Below are 22,603 nucleotides of genomic sequence, written 5' to 3'. Positions count from 1 at the left end.
TTATTCACTTCATTTTCCTTGTACTGCACTGCACAGACATTTGCCACCTGGGGGCAATATGTCCTTCCTCTTCTCAAGAGCTGTAAGAGTCAGTTGAAACACATCAGCTTGTGAAGAATACTGTTTATCTTTGTCTAACAATCTCCAGAATTGATTTTATTAGTGAAAAACAAAAGTCAGCTATACAAAAAAAAAATACTTAATATCAAGAAATGAATAAATATGTATTGAACACCTATATGCACTAGAACTAAGAGATATAGCAAGAAGTACAAATTCGGCAAACATTTATTGAGTAGATTCTATGTGTCAGGCACTAGGGATCCCACGATGAGCAATCCCGTCTCTAGTGTCAGAGAAAGACAAGATTTGAACATAGTCCCAGCAACAGATGGTCCACTCAAACTGGGTAATTTGAGGAGAGTCTAAAAACAGGACTATTTGTAAAGGGGTGGATAGGGTGTTGAGAAATGACCAGGGATAGTGCAGCGCTATGCAGCTAGTAACAACTGGGTACCATCACCAGCCTTGAACCTGAAGGGGCGAGAGGAGGGAGCAATTGCTGGAACCTTGCAAGTGAGAGCTATGTGAGATGACAGCCTGACAGGAGCTATGACCATCAGCCCAGAGACTCAGCCATCATGCAGTGACCCCGCAGGGAGGCAGCTAGGGGAATACATACTCCAACTTCCCTATCCTTCCTTCCTTCCTTCCTCCCGTCTCCTACCCATGCTTCCCCTTGGCCAAACCCGATCAGAAGCCAGAGGGCAGGGGAGCCCCTTGATGCAGGCCAGCTCCAGGCACAGAGAAGGATGGAGAGTGGATATGGAGAGACAAACCAAAGATATCTGGTACAGACAAAGTACTATGGAGGCTCAGAGGAAGGCCTGCTGCAGGGATGGCTTCATCAGGAAGGAAACATGAGAGCTGAAGCTTAAAGGATTTGTGAAAGTTCTTAAGACAGGAAAGGATGAGATGTGGGGGTTTGGCTCTAAAGTATTTGTAATGAGTAGTTTTATAAGCAGAGAGACATGGGGAGTGTATTCTAGGTGGGTAAAATAAAAACGGTGTTGAGACAGTAGTAAGAAGATTAGTAGTAACAATATGGCTAATATTGCTGAGCCAGCAACTGTGCGAGCAATTTGTGTTTGGTCTTCATGGGAAGCCAATAAGTCAGGCCATTATTATTACCACTTCCAAATTAGGAAACTGAGGCACAGAGCACTTAAGTTGTTTGCCCAAAGTCACACCACTAGTAAGTGATGGAACCGAATTCAAACCCAGATGGTGTGTCTTCAGAGAGCCCACCTGTGGTCACTGTGTGACGCTTCCTCCCTCCGCCATATTCTCTCTCTTTACACTAGATTTCTGGGCCTTAGTAAGTGGTGGAGCCAAGACTCAAACCCAGGTCTGACTCCAAATCCCATGCCCTTAACCCTTACAGGCTTGACTCATTTGGCCACTAATTTATATTGGGGAAATGATAGACCAGGTCCTCATTGTGAGTGACTTGAATATCAGACAATGGACTTTATTCACTATGTTAAAAATTAGTTCAAAAGAACAGCTACTAACATATCTTAGATAAGATTCAACCTAGTTTACAGCTGTTGTCTTGGTGTAATTATTAATAGCTCTCCCTTTCACTCTCAAAAGTATCCTGGTTTGTACAACAAATTATATGGTTAACCTAATCTTGGTGACTCTCCTTAAGGGCAGGCTCATCTTTTTGTTCTCTCAGCAGTAGCACCATGCCTGACTCATAGTAGGTAAATAACTGTTTGCTAAGTGAATGAATGAATGAGTGATGTAATTTAGATGAGGCAATTTTAACGTTATTAGTATGAACACAGCTTTCAGCATACCATGAACAGTGACTGAGGGGTGTGTATGGAAGCTTGGTTTGGAATGCCTTAGCACGAGGCTGCATGACTGCCCCATCCCTGGGGCTGTGCTTACCAATCTTGACAATAGGAATGGGGGGCGGGGGCGGCGCATATTCTTAAATAGGATTCCTATTAAAACTACCTCCACAGAGTTCATACTCCTCATTCAGCAATGTTTCCCTGTGGCCCTACAAAGCAGTAGAAAACATTGTTCACGTAGCACTGTCAACCCATGCTTATTTTTATAGACACCTCTTGAGAGAATGTTGTCCATATCCCCCCACTCTTCTCCTGAGAGAAGAGATAGGAACAAAATCTTTCACCTCTAGAATTATGCATTGTGATCCATGTATCAGAGAATTGGAGTCACTAAGAGTAGAACAACAAGGTTCTCTAAAGCACATTTTGTGTGTAAGGCATGATTTAAAAAAAACAGTTTCTAGAAATTTTATTACAGAACTCCCATTCTTAAGTATCACCTCTTCTTCTCACGGGAGCAAAGATGCTGGTTATATTAATCCTTCGAAAATCCCAGATATTCAGATATTAAGAAATAAATGGATAAAACTCAAAGAAATTCAAAATGTATTTTTAACATTATGATCATTGTCCTTGGGTGTGGAGGGAAGAGATGTTTTAAATTATGAAATTGTAATTCTTCTCACGAGTAGTGTTAAAGACACAGTCACATGTCCATGCATAATGCACATATGCAAATTTCTCCATCTTTTCATTTGGTTTGTTTGATAGTAAAGTCATGAATAATAACAGTGTTCTTTGTGGATTCTTTTGTAGGTGGAAGATGCTGTGCCTTCTCCCCTGATGGGAAAGCCTTAGCAGTTGGCCTGAATGATGGGAGTTTCCTGGTGGTAAATGCTGACACTGTTGAAGACATGGTCTCCTTCCATCACAGAAAAGAAATGATCTCTGATATTAAATTTTCAAAAGGTGAAGATGACAGCAAACACTTTAAAAAATGTATTGGGACAAAAAATTACAAGAGTGGACTATTTTAAATACTTCCTTGACCTTTCCCCATTTTAAAATGCTAAGTTCCTGGCAGTAAATTCCCATATAAAATGTTTTGTTGTTAACTACACATTTTTCTGTATAGATACAGGAAAATACCTTGCTGTGGCATCCCATGACAACTTTGTGGATATTTACAACGTACTTACAAGCAAAAGGGTTGGCATCTGTAAAGGTGCTTCAAGTTATATCACACATGTTGACTGGGACTCTAGAGGTAAAGTATATTGTGGCCTTTAAAATGTAATTTTTGTTTTAAAAAAGTCAACGTCCATTCATATATTGTTTCCAGAGAGAACAGCAGTTGAGTTGTAGAGAAAAACAGGGGAGGAACCCACAACAATATAAATGGTTGTAATTTTAGAACCCAGAGGCAGCTGCTATTAACATTTTGAGTATTTTTTCCATCTTTTAAAATTATTATTATTATTGTTGTTATTAATTCAAGCCGTTGAGTTTTAAGACAGCTGAAGATATATGATGCCTTCTGTTACCATAGCAAGCCACCACCTCACCTTTGGGTTCGGCATGCTGTGTCCTTGCCTTGCGTCTCCTCCTACTGCTTTCTCTTTTCCTACCAGTGCTCCACCTCCCAGAGAACTACCCAAGAAATCTCAAGCAATTTTCATCCTTCAGCAGAGGTAGAAAGCTACATTCAGCTCACCTAAAGTTTCTCTGCTCTCTAAAACTCCCAACCTACCGCCTACCTCCTCCAAGTCATGCCCCCAAACACCATGGCGATATGTCTATTTATTTAAGAGATCTAGCTTCTACCAAAGGCAAAGTCTTAAGCCAGAAAATGTGGAGGATCCAGAAGTTAATTTAGTGAAGGAGACATACTTGTACCTGAATAATACAAGAGCAGAAACTGGGCAGTAAGAAATGGTGAGTCACAGAGGAAGTGGTGACCAGGGGCTCAGAATGAGCCAAGTCAGCATTAAGCACCCAGGGTAGAGCATCAGTGCTATAGGGTGGGTCACTTTTAAATCCCATCCCAGGGACTTGGCTGGTGTTACGGTTTGGGGCAGGCATTTAGGAGTGGGAAGGATCCCAGTTTTCAAAGAAGTTTTAGTCCACTGTGATAGCAAAGGATGAAGCCCAGTGGTGTGCTCTGAGGACACACCTCCCAGGGGCATCTGTGAAGCTTCACAGGAGTGACCTTTAGATGATCTTGAAAGATGAACAGAAATTCACTAGATGGCGAAGTCTAAGAAGAGCATTCCAGATAAAGAGAACATGGTGGGCTAAGACATGGAGATGGGAAGAACAGGGGGAATTAAGAAATAGTGAATGATGCTGAGTGGCTGATGGCTCCAAGAGTGGGGAATGCAGAGAGGCAGATGGAGACAGAACATAAAGGAACTTTTATGTCAAGCTAAGAGGTTTAACGCTAAACTTTCTCCTGAAGGCATTAGGTAACTCTGAGGAATTAGGGTTGGGCATTCTCTACTGTCTCTACCAAGGGGGGGTGAGTGACCCTGCCGTAGACTGATCCTTCTGCCAGGCAGGCATTTAGTTGTAACTGTACTTGCTGCCCCGGAATTTGAAAGTCATTTAAGCTTTACAACCTGCAGGTGTTTTATATAGTGTACTATATGGGAAGAAAGCAGGCCATTTATTGTAAGAGGTGCAAGTCCCATCAAGGGCAAAGGGAGATCAGATAAGTCCCTCTCACTTTCATGTCCGGATTGTGCCGGACACAGTGCCGAGGGCTTAGGCTGGCATTTGTGATTGGGTAGGATGCCGCCCGCCTGAGAGTCATCTAGGAACCTGTGAGGCTGAGGAGATCGGTGGAAACAGCCGCTTCTCAACCCCCTTCTTCGATATTCTCTGCTTTATTGCTTAAGAAAAAAAAAAGCAGTGATTTTCCCCCCTGTTTATTCTCTGGCTAACATCACTGGATACACCTTTTTGGGAGAAAGATTTAGAACAGTCAGGGCCAGCCTCATGTATACATAGAATAGAGTACAGTAAGTGTTATTTAGAATCACACACATGCTCACACACACACACTCACACGCAATACCTGACACAACTTGTGAAATCCCACCACTACAATGACCATTAAAGGTTAAACCCAATTGTTATTTATATATTAGGGAGTGAAGGGCTAAGAGAAAATGGGACATATGAAGAGTAAGTTTTGATTGGGAGGATTTCTTTAAAATTGTTTTTAATTGTGGTAAAATATACATAACAAAATTTACCATCGTAACCAGTTTTAAGTGTATAGTTCAGTGGCATTAAGGACATTCACATTGTTCTGCAACCGTCACCACCATCCGTCTCTAGATCTCTTTTCTTCTTGTAAAACTGAAACTCTATACCATTAAATAATAATTCCCCTTTCCCCCTCCCCCAACTCCTGGCAACCACCATTCTACTTTATGTCTCTGTGAATTTGAGTACTCTAGGTACTTCATATAAGTGGAATCAATAGTATCTTTTTGTAAATGGCTTATTTCACTTAACATAATGTCCTCAAGGTTCACCCATGTTGTAGCATGCGACAGAATTTCCTGCCTTTTTAAGATTGAATAATATTCTGTTATATGTATATACCACATTTTATTTATCCTTTCATCCATTGATGAATACTTGGGTTGCTTCCACATTTTGGCTGTTGTGAATAATGCTGCTATGAACATGGGTGTACAGTTCTTTTGGGTATGTACCCAGAAGTGGGATTGCTGGATCAAATGATAATTCCATTTTTAATTTTTTGAGGGACTACCATACTGTCTTCCACAGCAGCTGTGCCATTTTACATTCCCACCAACAGTGCACAAGGGTTCCAACTTCTCCACATCCTCACCAACACTTGTTATTTTCTGTTTTTTCTTTTTAATTGATGGGAGCCATCCTAATGGGTGTGAGATGGTGTCTCATTGTAGTTTGATTTGCATTTTGAGAGGATTATTATTATTTTTTTATTATGCAAATGTATAGGCCCTTTGTTGGATGCTAGGGATATAAAGAAGAGTAAGTCCCAGATGGAAAGAACAAGATCTTGGCCAGGATCAGTGAGTTGCCCCATGGAGGGGCCTGGGTGAAGGTCTGTATAAGGGCCCTCAATTTGGAGCCATGACTTTGCAAGGAGAGAGGCAAACCTCATTATTTCCATAATTCTTCCCAAAGCCAGCCTCTGTGGTCCAGCCAGAGCTGAAGGTGATGGAAAAGGCACTGGGAGTAAGGAGGCCAAGGTCTTTGAAAAGCTACCTCGCCTCTCGTCCTACATGGCCCCTTCAGTCAGATGAGAGGGTCAGACCAAATGGTTTCTATGAACTGAGAGGAGAATAGAATGCTTTTGATATTCAGGGAAGAATTATGCCATCTGGAAAATAAGAGCAAGTGTGCCCGTGAGTCTTCTCTGGTTTAACTCCAATTTCATTGCCATGAGACGTGTCATATTGATATTCTTGTGCTCCTGATATCCCGGTTCCCTGACCTCAGGCATGTGCCCCACTGCCTCAAGACTAGCCTAGCTTTTCACAGCAGGCCTCAAGGGTCTGGCAAGGATAGAGAGCAGAATTTAGGAGCAAAGATGGGTTTCATTCCTTTGATCCTGTCAAAAATAGTGAACGCATTATCTTGTCAAAAATAGTGAACGCATTTGCCAGAGCCAGCTGGCTCGTCAGGGGTGGGGAATGGCGCAGCCGCCAGCCTCAGAAGCCTTTTGTGTCCATGGCAACCACAGGTCCTAGGAAAATCAAAAAGCGCATCATTGGGCTTTTGCAGAAACATCAGCTACCCCTGAGTGAAAGCCCCTGCACAGAATGCTTGAGAAAGAAAGAAATATATGGAGAGAGCTAAAACATGGAAGGATATTTTCTAGCTGCTATTAGCTCATTTCCAGCAATATCAAGACTTTAAGATCTTTTACCAATTAACAGCTTGAGCCATAATAGGATATTTCATTTCTATTTTCATTACAAAGACATGATATGTTTGGTACAGTTAGTACCAATTTTTGGAATTGTTCTAACTTGTAAGTTATATAGCAACTGCGATGATATGTATGAATTATTTTGTGGATTATAAAGCTCTGTGCACCTGCAAGATGTGTGATTTATTATACTTGCTTAGTATTGAGGACATCTGTCTCTTTCAGTTCTCTTATTCTGTGTGAGTAGACATTTCTAGTCAATAAAAATATCAGGATTCTGAAAGAATAGGTTTGCTGTTATTCAGGGGCAAATTATACATGGCTTGTACAGACTTTTTACTTTTTGCTTCTGCTCCTGCCCTCAGAATATTTCAGTGGTTATATATTACAGAGCAGCAGGCAGTGGAAAAAAAGGAGCGGTGACCTAAATATTTCCTCTGTGCTTAAAAAAAGACAGTGTAGTAACAGCAGTAAAGAAAATTTGGGGGGAAAAACACACCCATAATTCTACCTTCCTAATGCAGCGTGGTTGGGTTTTAAAATTTTTCTTCATATCCTTGGCTGCAAAGAACAGAAACCCACTCAAACTAGCTTAAATTTAAAACTAATAATAGGGGCTGGCCTGATGGCGTAGTGGTTGGGTTTGCGCGCTCCGCTTCGGCGGCCTGGGGTTCACTGGTTCGGATTCCAGGCGCAGACCTGCGCACAGCTCATTAGGCCATGCTGTGGCAGCGTCCCGTATACAAAGTGGAGGAGGATGGGCACAGATGTTAACTCAGGGCTAATCTTCCTCAGCAAAAAGAGGAAGATTGGCAACACATGTTAGCTCAGGGCCAATCTTCCTCACCAAAAAAAAAAAAAAGTAATAATAAAGGATGAGTTTATTGGAAAGATATGGGGGTATCTCATAGAATCCAAGATCAGGAAACAACATCTCCTGCGGAGCTGGCTTCAAGAGAGAACTGGAAAATGCCTAGAAACCAAGCAGGCCCTTCCTCTCCTTCTCTCCTGCTCTGAGGCAGCTCGTCTCAGTGTCCACTGCTTTCCTGGGTCTGGTGTCTGCTTTTAGCCCCTCTCTCTGCACAAGCAAGCTTTCCCTAATTCATTTGCATATGGCCCAGTCTCCGTTGCCCCAAAATGCCACCCTCATTCTCAAAGTCCACATCTATTCCCAACTAGGCACCCACTGATTCAGCCTCCCAGATTCCAATTTCCCAGGAGAGAGAATTTGATTGCCCAGCCCAGTCCCCAACCTAGCCCCTCCTGGGTCAGCATCCACCTCCAGAGCACAAACATGACCACAGGGGCCCAGCCCTAGGTGAGAGCAGTCCTCAGGGTAGAGGCACGGGTTAGGTAGGTACCCACAGGTGTCCACAGTGCTGCACAGCCTTCTGGTGCATGTTTATTGTGGTTAGATTTTCTCATATTTTTCCAATCAAAAAGTACTTCACTTAGCTATTTTAATAGTTTTTGGGTTTTTTCTTTTTTTTTTAAGTAAAGTATGATCGTTGAAACTATGGTGTAAAGTGAGTTTTTGGAATTATCTGAGAGTTACAATCCTTTGATTTCTCTAGGATCTCATGGCCAAAAATCATCTAAAATTAGCCACATTCAAAGAATGTTTTCATTGAATCATTGAATCCTTTTTCCAGATCCTTTGTTATTTGCAGACACTCTTGAGAATCCTAAAAATATGCTTTGCAGATATATTTAGTTCATTGGAAAAATATTGATTACTCATTTTCTAATAATGCTAAATAACCAAAGGTAATTTAACTCCCTTTTTTCTTTTCTCATTAGTGTATGTTCAACCATAAAGTCAGGAAAATGGGCCCATTTCAGAGGAAACATTTTCAAATTCACTTGCTCCTCACAGCCAAGGCAAAACCCCCTCATCACCATGTTATAATTCAGCAAATTAAAAATGATTAAGGTTTTCAGTTGAGGAATGAGAGAATCTTGTTTTTAATAAGTCACTTAGAAATAGACCTGTAACTCCTGAAGGTTAGCCAGGCTAGACTTCAGACCTAGGGTGCCCACCTAGATGTTACAGAATATGATACAAACCACAAAGTCCTTATTTTGGTATTATTTTTCCAGAAGGACGTTTCAAGACTACTAGATGTACATAGTTATGGAAAAAAGAGAGAGGAAGAAGAAATGTTATTATGTATATATACACTGAATTATTTACAGATGAAATAGTAGGATATCTGAGATTTGCCTCAAACTAATCTGGGGTGGGGGAATGAGCGGAGATTCATGAAACAGGGTTTGCCATGTGCTAATGACTCTTGAAGCTGGACAATGGGCACGTAAGGCTTCTTTATACTATTCTCGTTTTCATATATATTTGCAATTTCCCATAATTAAATGCTGAAAAAATACTAGAAAGTGTGTATTTTGAGTCATTTAAATTTCATGCCATAAAAGATTACTGACGTGGTAGGAGGAGAATTAGGAAATCTAATCTTTTCAACATGAATCAAAATGGATCCAAGATTATAATTTTACATCAGACTAAAAGACTGTTTTTGCTCGACATTTTGTTTTTAGGAAAGTCTTAGATTTCTTTACAAATTTTCAAGTAAGATGAGGGAAAGGGAATGAGCATTTATAGCTTGTTTTGTGTGTCCTTACCTTCCTGTTTCTAAACTTTAAAGGGCAAATTTAGAATTTAGACATAATAAATGTGAATGCTTGCAACAAGGTTGTCACTTCCAATGCCATAATTCTTGCCAAAGCAATTTGCTTTTACTACATCTCTGTGCTAGGAGGCAACAGGGAAAAAGAGCAAAAAATAGATTTTTTCAGGCTTTGGAAAAATAGCTACTTTCAGTGCAACAGAGTAAAACATAGCAAGCTTGATTCTTTTGTGTTTTAAAAGCATTCAAGGGCAGATTTTATGAGATCCATATTCAAAAACTCATGGCTTTGGGCTTTGTACCATGCCATATAATTGCTTTTACATGCACTTCTGGATAATTCAACATGTATTTACTCAATTTATGAGACTTTGATTAAAATAAATCAAAATAGTTGCAGTCATGCTTATCACTTGATAATAAAAAGATAAATGCAGAGTTTAATTTTCTCTCTACTTCGCTCTGTCATAACAGGAAAATTATTACAAGTTAATTCGGGTGCCAGAGAACAACTCTTTTTTGAAGCTCCAAGAGGCAAACGGCATATAATAAGACCTTCAGAGGTAACAATCATACACAAAGCTTTTTAAAAATTATTTCATAAAGATTTAATATGTGCATTTTAATAAAACCTATCAATTCCTATGCACTAATGTAGGTTATATTTAGTGTACCTTTAACCTTGATCATTTCTTAAATCTAACTGCTTAATCTGGTTTCCTACTTTCTGAGGACATATGGATTTACTGTACCACTGAAGTAGCAATACACAATTGGTGTTCTGCTTAATTTTTCTCTGCCCAAAGACAATGACTAAGCTAACAATTTGGATGCTCCATATTACTTTTTCCATTGGACAGTGCCTGTTGTTTTGTGCAAAGCTTTTTATGAACATAAATTTTTGAAACATACTTTCTCAATGTTTCCTATTTGTGTTAATAAACAATATCTTCTGCAGCAAGACAAATTATTTTTCAAAACAAAAACTATTCACAACCTGACCATCCTAATGTATCAAACTCTTTCTTTTTTCCATGTTTTCCTCATGTCTTTAGCCATATACATAATTTTTTAATTGTTGAAATCAAAGCCTAGATAAAACTTTTGAATCCATGAACTACGGCCTTCCTGAAAGTTCAGCTGCACAGTGCTTTCATAAAATGACCCTGATGGCCAAAAGGTCGTTGCCTGATTGAGCACTAAGAACATCCTCTTAGTCCCGGGAGACAATCTGACTCATTTATTTGCTATGTAACCTTTGATGTAAAAGAAATATTGCTTCCTTTGAGGAAAAGTGGGTAAGAGTACGCTGCTGAGGGACAAGCATCTGCCTCTCTCTTGCTTCAGTTTGCCAGTCATATAAACTCTCCCAGGGTTGTAAAATGCTCCCAGAGATGTTTGGACACATGCACAGTCATGATGTTTTCATTGTTTCTAAAAGAAGTATATGCACAGTACTTAAGAAACATGAGTTATAGATGATGGCATTGTATTAATGGAAATTGTTTACTGATCAAGGGATGTCGCTCCTCAATTCCAATTTATTTATCTCTGATCAGTCCTCATTTTAACTTGTTTATACAAGAAAACATTTATAGCTTTGAGTAAGGGATATTTTAATATGTCGTTCATTCACTGAACAACTGTTGAATGTGCTGGGCACTTCATACCTATATTTTAATCTCCACAACAGCCTTGCATAATAGTTGTCAGTCTCGTTTTACACATAGGGAAATAAAGGTTCCAAGAGAGTAGGAGGTCCATGGAACTGTGATCTCAATCTAGAGGGGTCCGTGGGTGACTCTACCACCTAGACCACTTGGCCTCTTGGATTTCTCCTGTGTATTTAAGCATCATTTCATCTGTATTTTCCCATCCTGTTCTAGTGCCCCAAAGTAAGTACACTAAAATAAAGTACAATTTAACCAAATGATGGAGGGGAGATGAGACCAACTTGGACAGATGATCAATTATTACGTAAAAGAACATGCTTAAGAGGGAAATTCGTGTTATAAGGCTTCCCAAAGTGCCAGGCTCTGGCTCTGAAGAGTTAACCTGTCGCTGCGGTGCACACTTGTTATTCCAGAGGCTGGTCTCTGGTGCTGTTGGTTGGGGAGTCCCTCCAGCTGATGACTCCTTCGCCTGGCCTCCCTGGTCTTGCCACTACTAAGAGCACTGAAGAGGTAGCTTGTTGTTTTAATCACCAATATTGTCAGGCCCTTCAACTGAGTATGAAGGATTTTGAAAATCTGCTTTTCAAGAAAAAAAAAATTTGCTTTTTTTAAGAAACAGCCATATGAAAGTAATCAAAGCTTACCTAGCAAATTTTTAAATATGACAAATATTAAAAAGCCCATTTGAATCCATCTGATGCAGCATGGTGCAGTCAAAGCAGCTCTGTGCTAGGAGGCCGACTCTCTGGAGCTCGACTTCTGCTCCACTGCCTCAGCGGCCTGTGATGTAAGTGACTAACCTCCCTGTGGGTTCCAGTTGCCTTCTCTGCAAAATGATGATAACAACATACCTGCTGAGGCAAGGTGCTGTGGAAGAGACCCTTGAGGTCTCTTCTTCCATCCAAGTTCCAGGGTTTTTAACAAGTTTGTTTACCCCTTTTGGGTTTTGTGAGTTACAGGGATCATTCTTAATGCTCCATTTTAAATGCAATTTCTGTAACTTCCAACAAGTTAGGTATTTGCTTCCCCTGAAGAGCACGGTGTCCAGATCTGGTCAAGGGTCTTTTGTTGGGGTGACGGCAGGGTGAGCAATACCAGCTTACTCCTCTTTCCTGCCCGGATAACGAGGCCAGGAAAGGTGCCTCCCAGGGAGGTGGTATTGGGGATGGATAAGGAGGGTCTCAGAAATGGAACCTGGAACCTAGAAGGGAGCCAGTGGCCTGAAAGCCTGCTTCTGGAGCCAGCAGGGGTGGTTCCCTGCTTGTCTTCCTGTGAAGGTTGTAGGGATTTGGGGAGACTCCACTTGGACCTCAGAAAACTGAGGTAATTGCTGGGGAACTACCTCCTGTCACCTCAGTCTATGGCCCTGCCTGAGGTACCCAGGTCACCAGGGCCAGCGCAGCTTTTTGGTTCCAGTTCTGCATGTGTCCAGAAGAAACACAGAACGTGAAATGAAAAGAAATTCGAGTGACTAAAATAGGTATAGCACCTCCCCATGTTGTGACTGAAATCCTGGCTGCATCTTTATCTTGTCATTTCTCTTCTAAGCGGCGACAGCAAGCAGAAAACAGGAGTGGAGGTGAGGTGCGTTAACAATGTGCAAAGCAGTTTCCAAATCCAAACGGAGCCGTCTGGCCTTTAATTTTAGCTACAATTCTCTAATGATTCTTTTTTACACTCTTTTAGACGGTGCTTTAAAGTGCTTATCTCAAGAAACTTTCATGCTGATATGTACTAGCAGATCTTGAATGAAACTAAATGAGATCAAATCCCCCAGGAAAGTCTAATACACAGTGTTATTGTTATTGTTTATCATCGTTTTATTAATGAAAAGGAAAGAAAAACCTCAATTTTATCAGGATTTAACCTATACAAATTGTAAAACTTCTGTCCATGAATTTCAGACAAAACAATTTTAAAGGATAAAATGTATATTCATGGCAATACAATATGAACAGCTCTTCAAATTTTTAAGATAGTCTCCCTAGAGCAAAGAGGATATTAAGCTAGCTGCAGAATCTTATTACTCTTTCCTCCAAAGAAACAGTCCTTAAAAAAAAAAGTTATATTTTGTAACTTCTTAAAATTTTTGCTACACGATCAGCCCCATTGATCAGTCTAGCTCAGTGGTTTCATTTGGGAGCAATTTTGCCTCCTCCCTCAGGGACATTTGCCAAATAATGTCTGGGGACAACTGGGGAGGGGGTGCCACTGGCGACCAGCAGATGGAGGACTGGGATGCTGCTCAACATATTACCATGCACAGGACAGCCCCTGACAACAAAGAATTATGCAGCCAGAAATGTCAGTAGTGCTGAGGTTGAGAAATCGTGATCTAACTTACGGTTTTTACAGTGATAAATATCTAGGTAAGAACTAAAAATTTTTATTATTGTCAGATTTCTACAATTCCAAAATGTTCATTTTATCTAGAGAAAAACATATAGATATTTGACTGCAGTGTTGGTTTATTAAGACGATGCCTATGCCACCTTAAAATGCAATTTACAGCTTGTGCTCCTCAGCATACACCACGGATGCCTGATGTTGGCAAAGTCATCACATAGAAGTACTCAGCCTCAATTGTTTCTTTTAAACAAAAAGATCTTTATGTTGCGAGAAAATATATTAATTTTCTTTCCTTATTTTTAAGGTTGAGAAGATAGAGTGGGACACGTGGACCTGTGTCCTGGGGCCGACCTGCGAGGGAATCTGGCCAGCACATAGCGATGTGACTGACGTAAATGCTGCCAGTCTTACCAAAGACTGTGCCCTCTTAGCCACTGGAGATGATTTTGGTTTCGTTAAGCTTTTTTCATATCCTGTCAAGGTAATGTTCATGTTTATTATATAGTTGCTCAGTGTCATTAATAACCCAAAGTCTATCTATTGTATCTAAGTGGATTTTTAAATATTGAACGTGTAAGCAGTCAATAGTGTTATCTACAGTATCATTGTTATTTATGCTATATAAAAACCTTCATCACATTATGTTTACTAATTTGAATCAGATTCTTGTGGCATAGAATTCCTCCTTGAAAGGCCTTCAGTGGTCATCAAATCCAACATCTCACAAGTTGCAAAGTAAGAGTTTTCTTTACAATATCTTGGACTGGTGCCTTTCTAACATGCACTAGCATACTTCCAGAGATGAAGAACTTACTACCTCACAAAGCAGCCCAATTCTTTTTTTTTTTTTTTTGGTAAGAAAGATTGACCCTGAGCCCACATCTGTTGCCAGTCTTCCTCTTTTTGCTGAGGAAGACTAGCCCTGACCTAACATCTGTGCCTATCTTCCTCTATTTTGTATATGGGACACTGCCACAGCATGTCTTGATAAGTGGTGCATATGTCCACATCCGGTATCTGAACCTGTGAGCCCCGGGCCACCGAAGCGGCGTGTGCAAGCTTCACCACTATGCCACCAGGCCAGCCCCCCACTTCATTTTTAAATGGCTCCAATTGTTAAAATGTTTTGCTCTGTACTGAGCTGAAATATTTTCTCTTTAGCCAAAGTTGTGCCTTCAATCATCATTAAATAATTCCAGTCCTCTCACAGCCTTCATGTATAGGAAGATTGTATTTGACTTCCTGAAGTTTCATTTTCTCCAGGCTAAACATCTCCAGTTCCTTCAGCCAATTCCCATATGACATGGTTTCCAGCTGCCCCCTCCCTCTAAGCACACTCCACTTTATCAATTCCGTTTTAAATTGTCTCATCTAAGACTGAATTCAGTGCTTCAGATGTGATCTGACCAGGTCAGGATACAGTGGGACTCTTACCTTTTTGTTTTGATTTTCTAATTATATTAAATTGAACTAAAATGGCATCAACTCTTTTGGCTGCTACACTATACAATTGAATCATAGAAGTTGTTCTCAAAAATGTTCAGGTTATCCCCCATCTTGTGCTCATAAAATTGATTTTCTAAAATCTGAGTACAGACCTTTATATTTGTACCAAATAAGATTTATCTTGTTTATTTTATCTCATTGTTCCAACCTGTCAACATTTTTAAAATATGTTTTTGAAGTATTTACTTTCCCTTCCAGCATCACGTCATCCTCTGATTTCACAAGTCTGAGTTCTAAATTATGGAAAGAACAAAAAAGATAGACTAAAACAACCAAACACCACCCCCAGGAGCCCCTGTTCAATGTGACATTTTATTTATTAATGCACACATTTAGTTACAGTTCTTCAATCAGTAACAGACTTTTAAATCTATCTGACTATGCTATCATGGAGGTCACGCTTCTGTCTCTAGTCCAACAAGACATCACTAAAGACTTGCCAAATATCTTGCTAAAAGCCAGATTGATTGTGTGTCTGGTATCGCTAATCTCTCCTTCTGATAAGCCCATCAATAAAGGATACGGGAGTAGTACAGTGAACCCTGTTGCTGCCTAGTAATCATTACTTCCTTTTCCAAGTACTTATCGACTTTCTGTATAATAATTCACCCTTGAATTTTCTGGGGATTGCATCAACTCATGGATCAACATTTGCCAGACTGTATTTGTTTTCCCTTTTGGGTACAGGAACCTTTTTATGTTTGATGCCGCCTTTCCTGGTTTCTAAACTCCTGGGCTGTTACTGACCTTATTTCTGTGGTCACATTTGAAGGCACCTGGACTCAAGTACTTGAACTCTATTTTGCCCTTTCTGGTTTGATGAGCATTCTCTTTAATAGAAAAGTAAATCTGCTTTAATGTATATCTTTAAAATATATCTTTATGTATCTTTAAAATATACCTTTCTATATCTTTAAAATATATCTTTATAATATATATCTTTAAAATCTTTATCAGTTGTCTTAGTTTTGCACTTTACCATTCCCGAAACTATATTAAAGTTGTCTGTGCAAGACTTTTGTATTCATCCTTGGTTATTTGTTCCTCCTTCTGTCATTTAAAACTTAAACACACCAGTTGCCTCTGCAGCCACTTTGGTTTCTTTAGATGCCTTCTTCTTTCCTTCTTTATTTGTTATTATCTGCTCAGATAATAATTTTTGGTAGACTTCTCTAAGATTCGCTTCTGATTATGTCCACGTTCCCTTCGTTGTCCATCTCAAATTTCAAAGCCACCTGGTGGCCTTGTCCCAAAGAGCCACCATGTCCCCATCACTTACCAGCCCTTCCTATTTGATCAGAATTCAGTCCCATGTAGCAATTTTCTTTGCTACTTATACATTTTTTGACATGAGATTGCTAGCGGGACAAGTCAAGAAATTAGTGATATCCAGGTATCAGTAGGCTAAGATTTTGGCAGATATTTAGATAGCTGAAATCCCCATAATACTGTTGCATTGTGCTCCTGTGCTAGATTTATTTTTGGTCTTGGAAATTCATCATCTACGTCCCAGCCTAACCAGGTGTACTGTCTATAGCATCAATTTCAGTCTGTGTTCCTCAGACTCCCAGTGTTCCAGGGAGGTCCCTCGTGTACAACCTCAGGAAACAAGGTAGGGGCCAAGTGGAGGGGCTCTGGAGCCCCACCTCTGCTTCAACCAGAGTTTCTCTGTGTTTTGTATTTTATACATTGAGCTTCTGTGTAATATTTTTTCCAACATTTTATTAGCAAGATTTTCAAGCATACAAATAAGACAAAAGAATGATACAGTGAAATCTGAGAAACCTACCACCTAGATTCTATAATTCAAAGTAAATTGTAGACATCAGGATATTTACCCCTAAATGTTTCAACATGCATATCATTACCTAGGGTTCAACATTTATTTATGGTATCTTTTAAGTAAAATTTATACACAGTTGAAATGCACAAATTTTAGGGTTCCTTTTGATGGGCTTTGACAAACACATACACCTATATGATCCAAACACCTATCAAGATAGAGAACATTATCATCGCCCCAGGAAGTTTCCTCATATTGACTTCCAGGTCAATCCTCACTCCCACTCCACTCTCAGATGAAAAAACTGTTCCAATGGTTTTCCCCATAAATTAGTTCTACCTGTTCCAGAACTTCATATAAATGGGATGATAAAGTAGATACTGTTTTGTGTCTTACTTCTTTCACTCAGATAATGTTTCTGAGATTTCTCCATGTTTTGTGTGTAAGAATAGTCTGTTCCTTTTTGTAGCTGAGTAGAATTCCATTGTATGGATATAATGGAGTTTGTTTACCCATAGAGTTATCGATGGACACATGCTTTTCCAGTGTTTGGTTATAATAAAGCTGCTATGAACATTTTTGGACAAATCTTTGTGGACATATGTTTTCTTTCTCTTAAGTAAATACATAGGAGTGGAATTTCTAGGTCACAGGAGAAAATGTATATTTCACTTTTTAAGAAACTGCCAGACTTTTCCAAAGTGGTTGTATCATTTTACATTCTCACCAAAAATGTAAAAGAGTGCCAGTTGCTGACATTCGGTGTTGTCAGACTTGTAAAATTTAGCTGTCCTGGGGAGTTGATAGTGTGATCTCACTGTGTTTGTAATTACGTTTCCCTGATGGCTAATGATGCTCAGCACTTTTTCATCTGCTTATTGGCTGTTTGTGAAGTGTTTGTACAAATCTTTTGTCCACTATTTTAAATTGAATTATCATTTTATTCTTGAGTTCTACTGTGTAAAATTTGATTGAAGAAATAGTTTCATAATTTAAAAGCATTTGAAAACCACTGGCCACTATAAACTACTTTGATAGTATCACTTCTCTTTCTCCTCTTTTTTAAAATTTTTTTATTTTTATTTTTTCTGGGGAAGATTTGCCCTGAGCTAACATCTGTTGCCAATCTTCCTCTTTTTTTGCTTGAGGAAGATTAGCCCTGAGCTAACATCTATGCCATTCTTCCTCTATTTTGTATGTGGGTCGCTGCCACAGCATGGCTGACGAGTGGTGTAGGTCTGCACCTGGGATCCAAACCCGCAAACCTGGGCCACCAAAACGGAGCACACCAAGCTTAACCATTATGCCACAGGGCTAGCCTTCTCCTCTTTTTTTAAATCTGAATTTTCTGGTACACTCTCCCTCCCAAATATGTGGACCCAGGCTGATGAAGATCTCCAGCTGTATAATCACACTTCTCCAATGCTCTGGATCTGTTGGACAAAGTTCACCATCTGTTATGGACTGAATGTTTGTGTCTCCACCGAAATTTGTATGTTGAAGCCCTAAACTCCAATGTGACTGTTTATGTAGAGAGGGCATTGACAGAAATAATTAAGGTCAAATGAGGTCATAAAGGTGGGGCCCTGATCCGATAGGATTAGTGTCCATATAAGAAGAGACACCAAAGAGCTCACTCTCTGTCCACATACACGCACACAGCCACACAGCCACACACACACAGCTGCACACACACACACACAGGAAAGGCCATATGAGCACTCTCTATGTGCTCATGTAAGGTGTTTATAAGCCAGGACGAAAGCCCTCACCAGAAACTAAATTGACTGGCACCTGGATTGTAACGCCAGCCTCCAGGACTGTGAGAAGTAAATTCCTGGTTGTTTAAGCCACCCAGCTTGTGGTATTTTTGTTAGGGCAGCCCTACCGGCTGAGACACCATCCCATTGCAATATTGTAGCATTGAGCTCCATGTCATCAAGTCATAGTGATACCTATGAGGTCTTAATATCACCACATAGCTCTCTCTGTCAAAAATTAAAATCCATTTGTCAGACTCTAATGCTGTTAATGCCGTGTCTTCTTGATCATTTTCCTGTTCTCCTTTCCTATGAGTTATGAGGCCTCTCTTGTAGGCATTTTTCTTTCCATGACAAACGTGTCCTTATATATTCAGTTTTACAGTTTAAAATCTTCTTGATGCAGTCATTAGTCCCCTGATAATCACTATTTTCTAGCCTCCATGAGATAGACTTCCTTTGCCAGAGCCCATCCATTTTTCCAGCACTTTAAACTACGTACCAGAAAACCCAGCTCTGTCCTTTCACACCATCTATATAGCTGGCTGATCGCTTCCCGTAACCTCCCTTCCCTTCCAAAGCTGTGCCCTTCCACTACATCAGAGAGGTTAAAATACCACCATGTCATTTACATTTTTAAAACCCACCCTCAAGTTCTTAAGTTTCCTTCTCAGAACATGAAAGGCTCTAGAGATTGGTTCTTCAAAGAGGAACCTTGTAAGTAAAATTTTAAAGACAGAGATACTGTATGTGAAATGTTGTGAATGTGAGGAGAAGGTACATAGCTTTCATCGGAGTCTCAGGAATTTCTCACCTAAAAGCAGTTAACAACCAGCACTCTGGAGACATATTCCAGATTCTCTATTCTTTCATGACTCAGTGAAAGAGGAAAGTTGCAGTAGTGACTCCTGATGGGTGTTACAGAAATGTGTAGTTTGGCATGATGACCCAGAAAGACAGTTCATCTGGCTAGCTGAGCCAGGTCTTCAGGAGGCTCTTTCCATAGGCTCTAAGGGAACCACCAAACGTCCCTGCCAGCCTCTTCCTCTTGGTGGAGCAGCTGTTTCCCGGAACCTTCTGGTAACTGTAAATTCCCTTTATTGTTCAATGGAGAAGTGATCTTCTTTCCTGTTCTGAGAATCTTGAATCACCCTCTGCTGGAAGAATCTCAGCTTTGTTAAATAGCTCCAGTGATTCAGAATTATTTCCTCTTTCTCTTTCTTCTCTGTGTTACTTTCTTTCCCTCTGCAGCCTGACTGATCACCTTAGAATACTTTTTCCCTGAACCTTTCTTTTTGAATTCTTCCTTTATCCTGTCTAGAAACTCTGTGTTCCCTCATATAAGTAGGAATATAGAGAGGCATTTCTCAAGCTCTTTTACTTTCTCCTCCTCTCAAGAAACCAGCCTGCGTTTGTAGTAGATATAATGGGTAGGTTCCTGCTCCCAGCAAGAAGACCAGCAGGACACATGGCTGCAGCCGCTATGACTGTCCTCTTTGTTTCCATGCCTTCTGGATCTCACATGGTCACAGTGGTTTCCCTTGGAAATCCTTATTTTGCTCTACCTATTCTCTAGCAAACTAGTGACTCTGGAGGGCTTCTTGGAAATGCTGCCTGCCTGCTTGCTTCCCTAATCTTTCTAGACTTAGTACTCTGCTGAGGAGTGGGCAGTTCTACTCTTCTGTCAGGTAGCTGTCAGTCAAATACAGAGAGATCTTGACCAAGAGTATTTCAAAGTCATGGACTCTCCTGCACCTGTCTCCTGCCATGCGTCTGTGGTGGTTTCAGGTTCCCCAGCATGCCAGTCCCAAACCCTCTGGAAGCCTCTTGTCAATTATTAAAATTTTTATCTGGGACACTGATGGCCCTCTCACGACCTCAGAAAGTGCGTGCGACTTCCCACATTGCATAAGGTATTCCCTGGGAGTCGCTGAGAGAATGGAAAATCTCTCCCTCTTGAAATGGCTCCCACTGGAACTGTTTTTGCCAGGCTGTGGCTCGTGAGCCAAAAATGGAAGCTGGTTTCTGGGTCCAGCTTCAGCTTGCCACCACTTGTCAGGACTGCCCAGGAGTAAGCAGCTAACTCACATTCCCACCTGATCCTTCACTACCTGGGGATAAACGTGGTGTGGCCTGAGCGTACCACTCTGAAGAGCTTTCAGTAATTACTCATAAATTGGTTTCTATTTATTTGGTTATGTTTGTTGAAAAGGAGCTTACTTTGTTTTTAAATCAATCATTTGAGTGTTTCTAGTGTTAGAAATTGTTTCCAGTGTCTGTGGCAGAAACTGGTGTGTATGTTTTAAATCTTACTTGAGGCCCCAGGATTATAAGAAGTTCCTTGCTCTTCTGTCTTAGCCTGGGCTGCAGTTCAAAAGCCACTGTGGAGGATGACTGGGAAGACACCTCTGATCTCAAATGTCAGTCAGCCCACAATCAGGAGTTTACACTAGAGACCCGTGGAGAATGCACATCTGATATTTGAGAGAAACAGAAACGAGCTTTTTATACTTCCTCAGGCTCCCAGAAATAGGTTCTGTAGTGTAAAATTTTATTCATTCCCTCACAAACTATTGAGGACCTATGATGAGCCAGGTAATGCATTAGGGAAAAAAGAGACCTAGTCTCTGCCCTCATGGAGCTTACATTCTAGAGAAATGTAGGGAAATTGCCACTTACATGAACTGTTTCGTTTATACTTAGTAGAAGCCACCCTACAGAATGACATGGATGAAATGGTCCAGAGACAGGAATAATGAGACTCTGGATGGGGTAATTGGCTATTTCTGGCTTTGCAGGGCCAGCATGCAAGATTCAAGAAGTATGTGGGGCACAGCGCACATGTCACCAATGTGAGATGGCTGCACAATGACTCTGTGCTGCTCACAGTAGGCGGCGCAGACACGGCGTTGATGATCTGGACGAGGGAGTTTGTGGGGACCCAGGAGAGCAAGCTGGTGGACAGCGAGGAGTCGGACACCGACGCAGAAGAGGATGGAGGTGAGCCCCAATTGCCGCACGCTGACTGCACCTTTCTCCACATCCCCTCTTGTGCCACTGCAAACCAACTCCGCTCCCCATCTCTTTCCGTTGTTTGAGGCTATGACAGTGATGTTGCTAGAGAAAAGGCCATTGATTATACCACCAAGATCTATGCTGTGAGCATCAGGGAAATGGAAGGCACCAAACCACACCAGCAGATGAAAGAAATTTCAATGGAGGAAAGGTATGGTGTTGCCAGGTTTGTTTGCATTTATTACATCTGACGACAAGAAATTCATTTAAACCAGAGTGCATTTTCTTTGCCCTCAAAGTTGCTACTTGAGCTAGTCTTCTATGTATTTGCACAGAGTCATAATCTGTACAAAGGGTTGATCTGGGGAAAATTGCCCGCAGCCCTCGATATGTGGCAAAGGGAGGGTTATGCTTTGCAGAAATTGTTGATGGAATATGACTTGAATAGACATGAGATTTGGTTGGACTAGGCTTCCCCTTGCCCAGAGAGGATGTTGGGGTAGCCCAAAAGCTGTCCTGAATGTGATGGCTGACATAAAAGTGTGCTGACTAGAGAGGTAGGAGGAAGGGCAGGCTTCTAAGGTCATGGAGGAATATTTGTGGGTTGTGAAAAATCATCTTCCATTCTAATCGGAGTCTGTGCATTATACTGTATCGCTTGGTGTACCTTCTGTTACTGTGTCTTCACCTGCCCAAGTTTGTTCAGGTGTGTTTGGTGATTCCAGGCCTAAGCAATTTGATTTTGTTGACTTGGATCCTTTGTGTAGAAGGGGAGTTTCTAATATTATTTTAGGCCTTTTTGATGTGCTGTTGTAAGTATTGATAAGAGAAATTGTCGAATACTTCAGCATTTCTAAAAAAAAACCAGCTCATAATTACTACAGTTACTTAATGTACCATAGTCATACAGGGAGTGTAATATTGAATAAAAGAATCTAAAGAGGATTTCATGAATCTCAAAGATGTTTAAGAATTCTCTGTGAGCTCTTCACATTGACATGGGTTCAGTGTTCACAGTACCCTGGTCCCATGATGTATAATTAATGAGATTCAAGTTGTTTTTTGCATTCA

At 40.6% G+C, this 22,603-nt stretch overlaps 1 protein-coding gene across 8 annotated transcripts in view; it reads left to right on the top strand.

Moving 5' to 3' along the window:
- Positions 1–22,603, top strand: part of EML6 (EMAP like 6) — a 263,596-nt gene that overhangs the window by 197,424 nt on the left and 43,569 nt on the right. For all 8 annotated transcript variants that reach the window (XM_058551235.1, XM_058551232.1, XM_058551233.1 and 5 more), the window contains 6 exons: positions 2,682–2,834; positions 3,001–3,132; positions 9,921–10,009; positions 13,773–13,949; positions 21,316–21,517; positions 21,617–21,743. In XM_058551235.1, coding sequence (XP_058407218.1) covers positions 2,682–2,834; positions 3,001–3,132; positions 9,921–10,009; positions 13,773–13,949; positions 21,316–21,517; positions 21,617–21,743 — 880 coding nt within the window. The remainder of the gene's footprint in view (positions 1–2,681; positions 2,835–3,000; positions 3,133–9,920; positions 10,010–13,772; positions 13,950–21,315; positions 21,518–21,616; positions 21,744–22,603) is intronic.

Source organism: Diceros bicornis, chromosome 12 (genome assembly GCF_020826845.1).
Source record: "Diceros bicornis minor isolate mBicDic1 chromosome 12, mDicBic1.mat.cur, whole genome shotgun sequence".
In the NCBI taxonomy this organism is placed as follows: Eukaryota; Metazoa; Chordata; class Mammalia; order Perissodactyla; family Rhinocerotidae; genus Diceros; species Diceros bicornis.
Note: the sequence above shows the minus strand (reverse complement) of the source record. Positions and strands in the feature narration are given on the sequence as shown.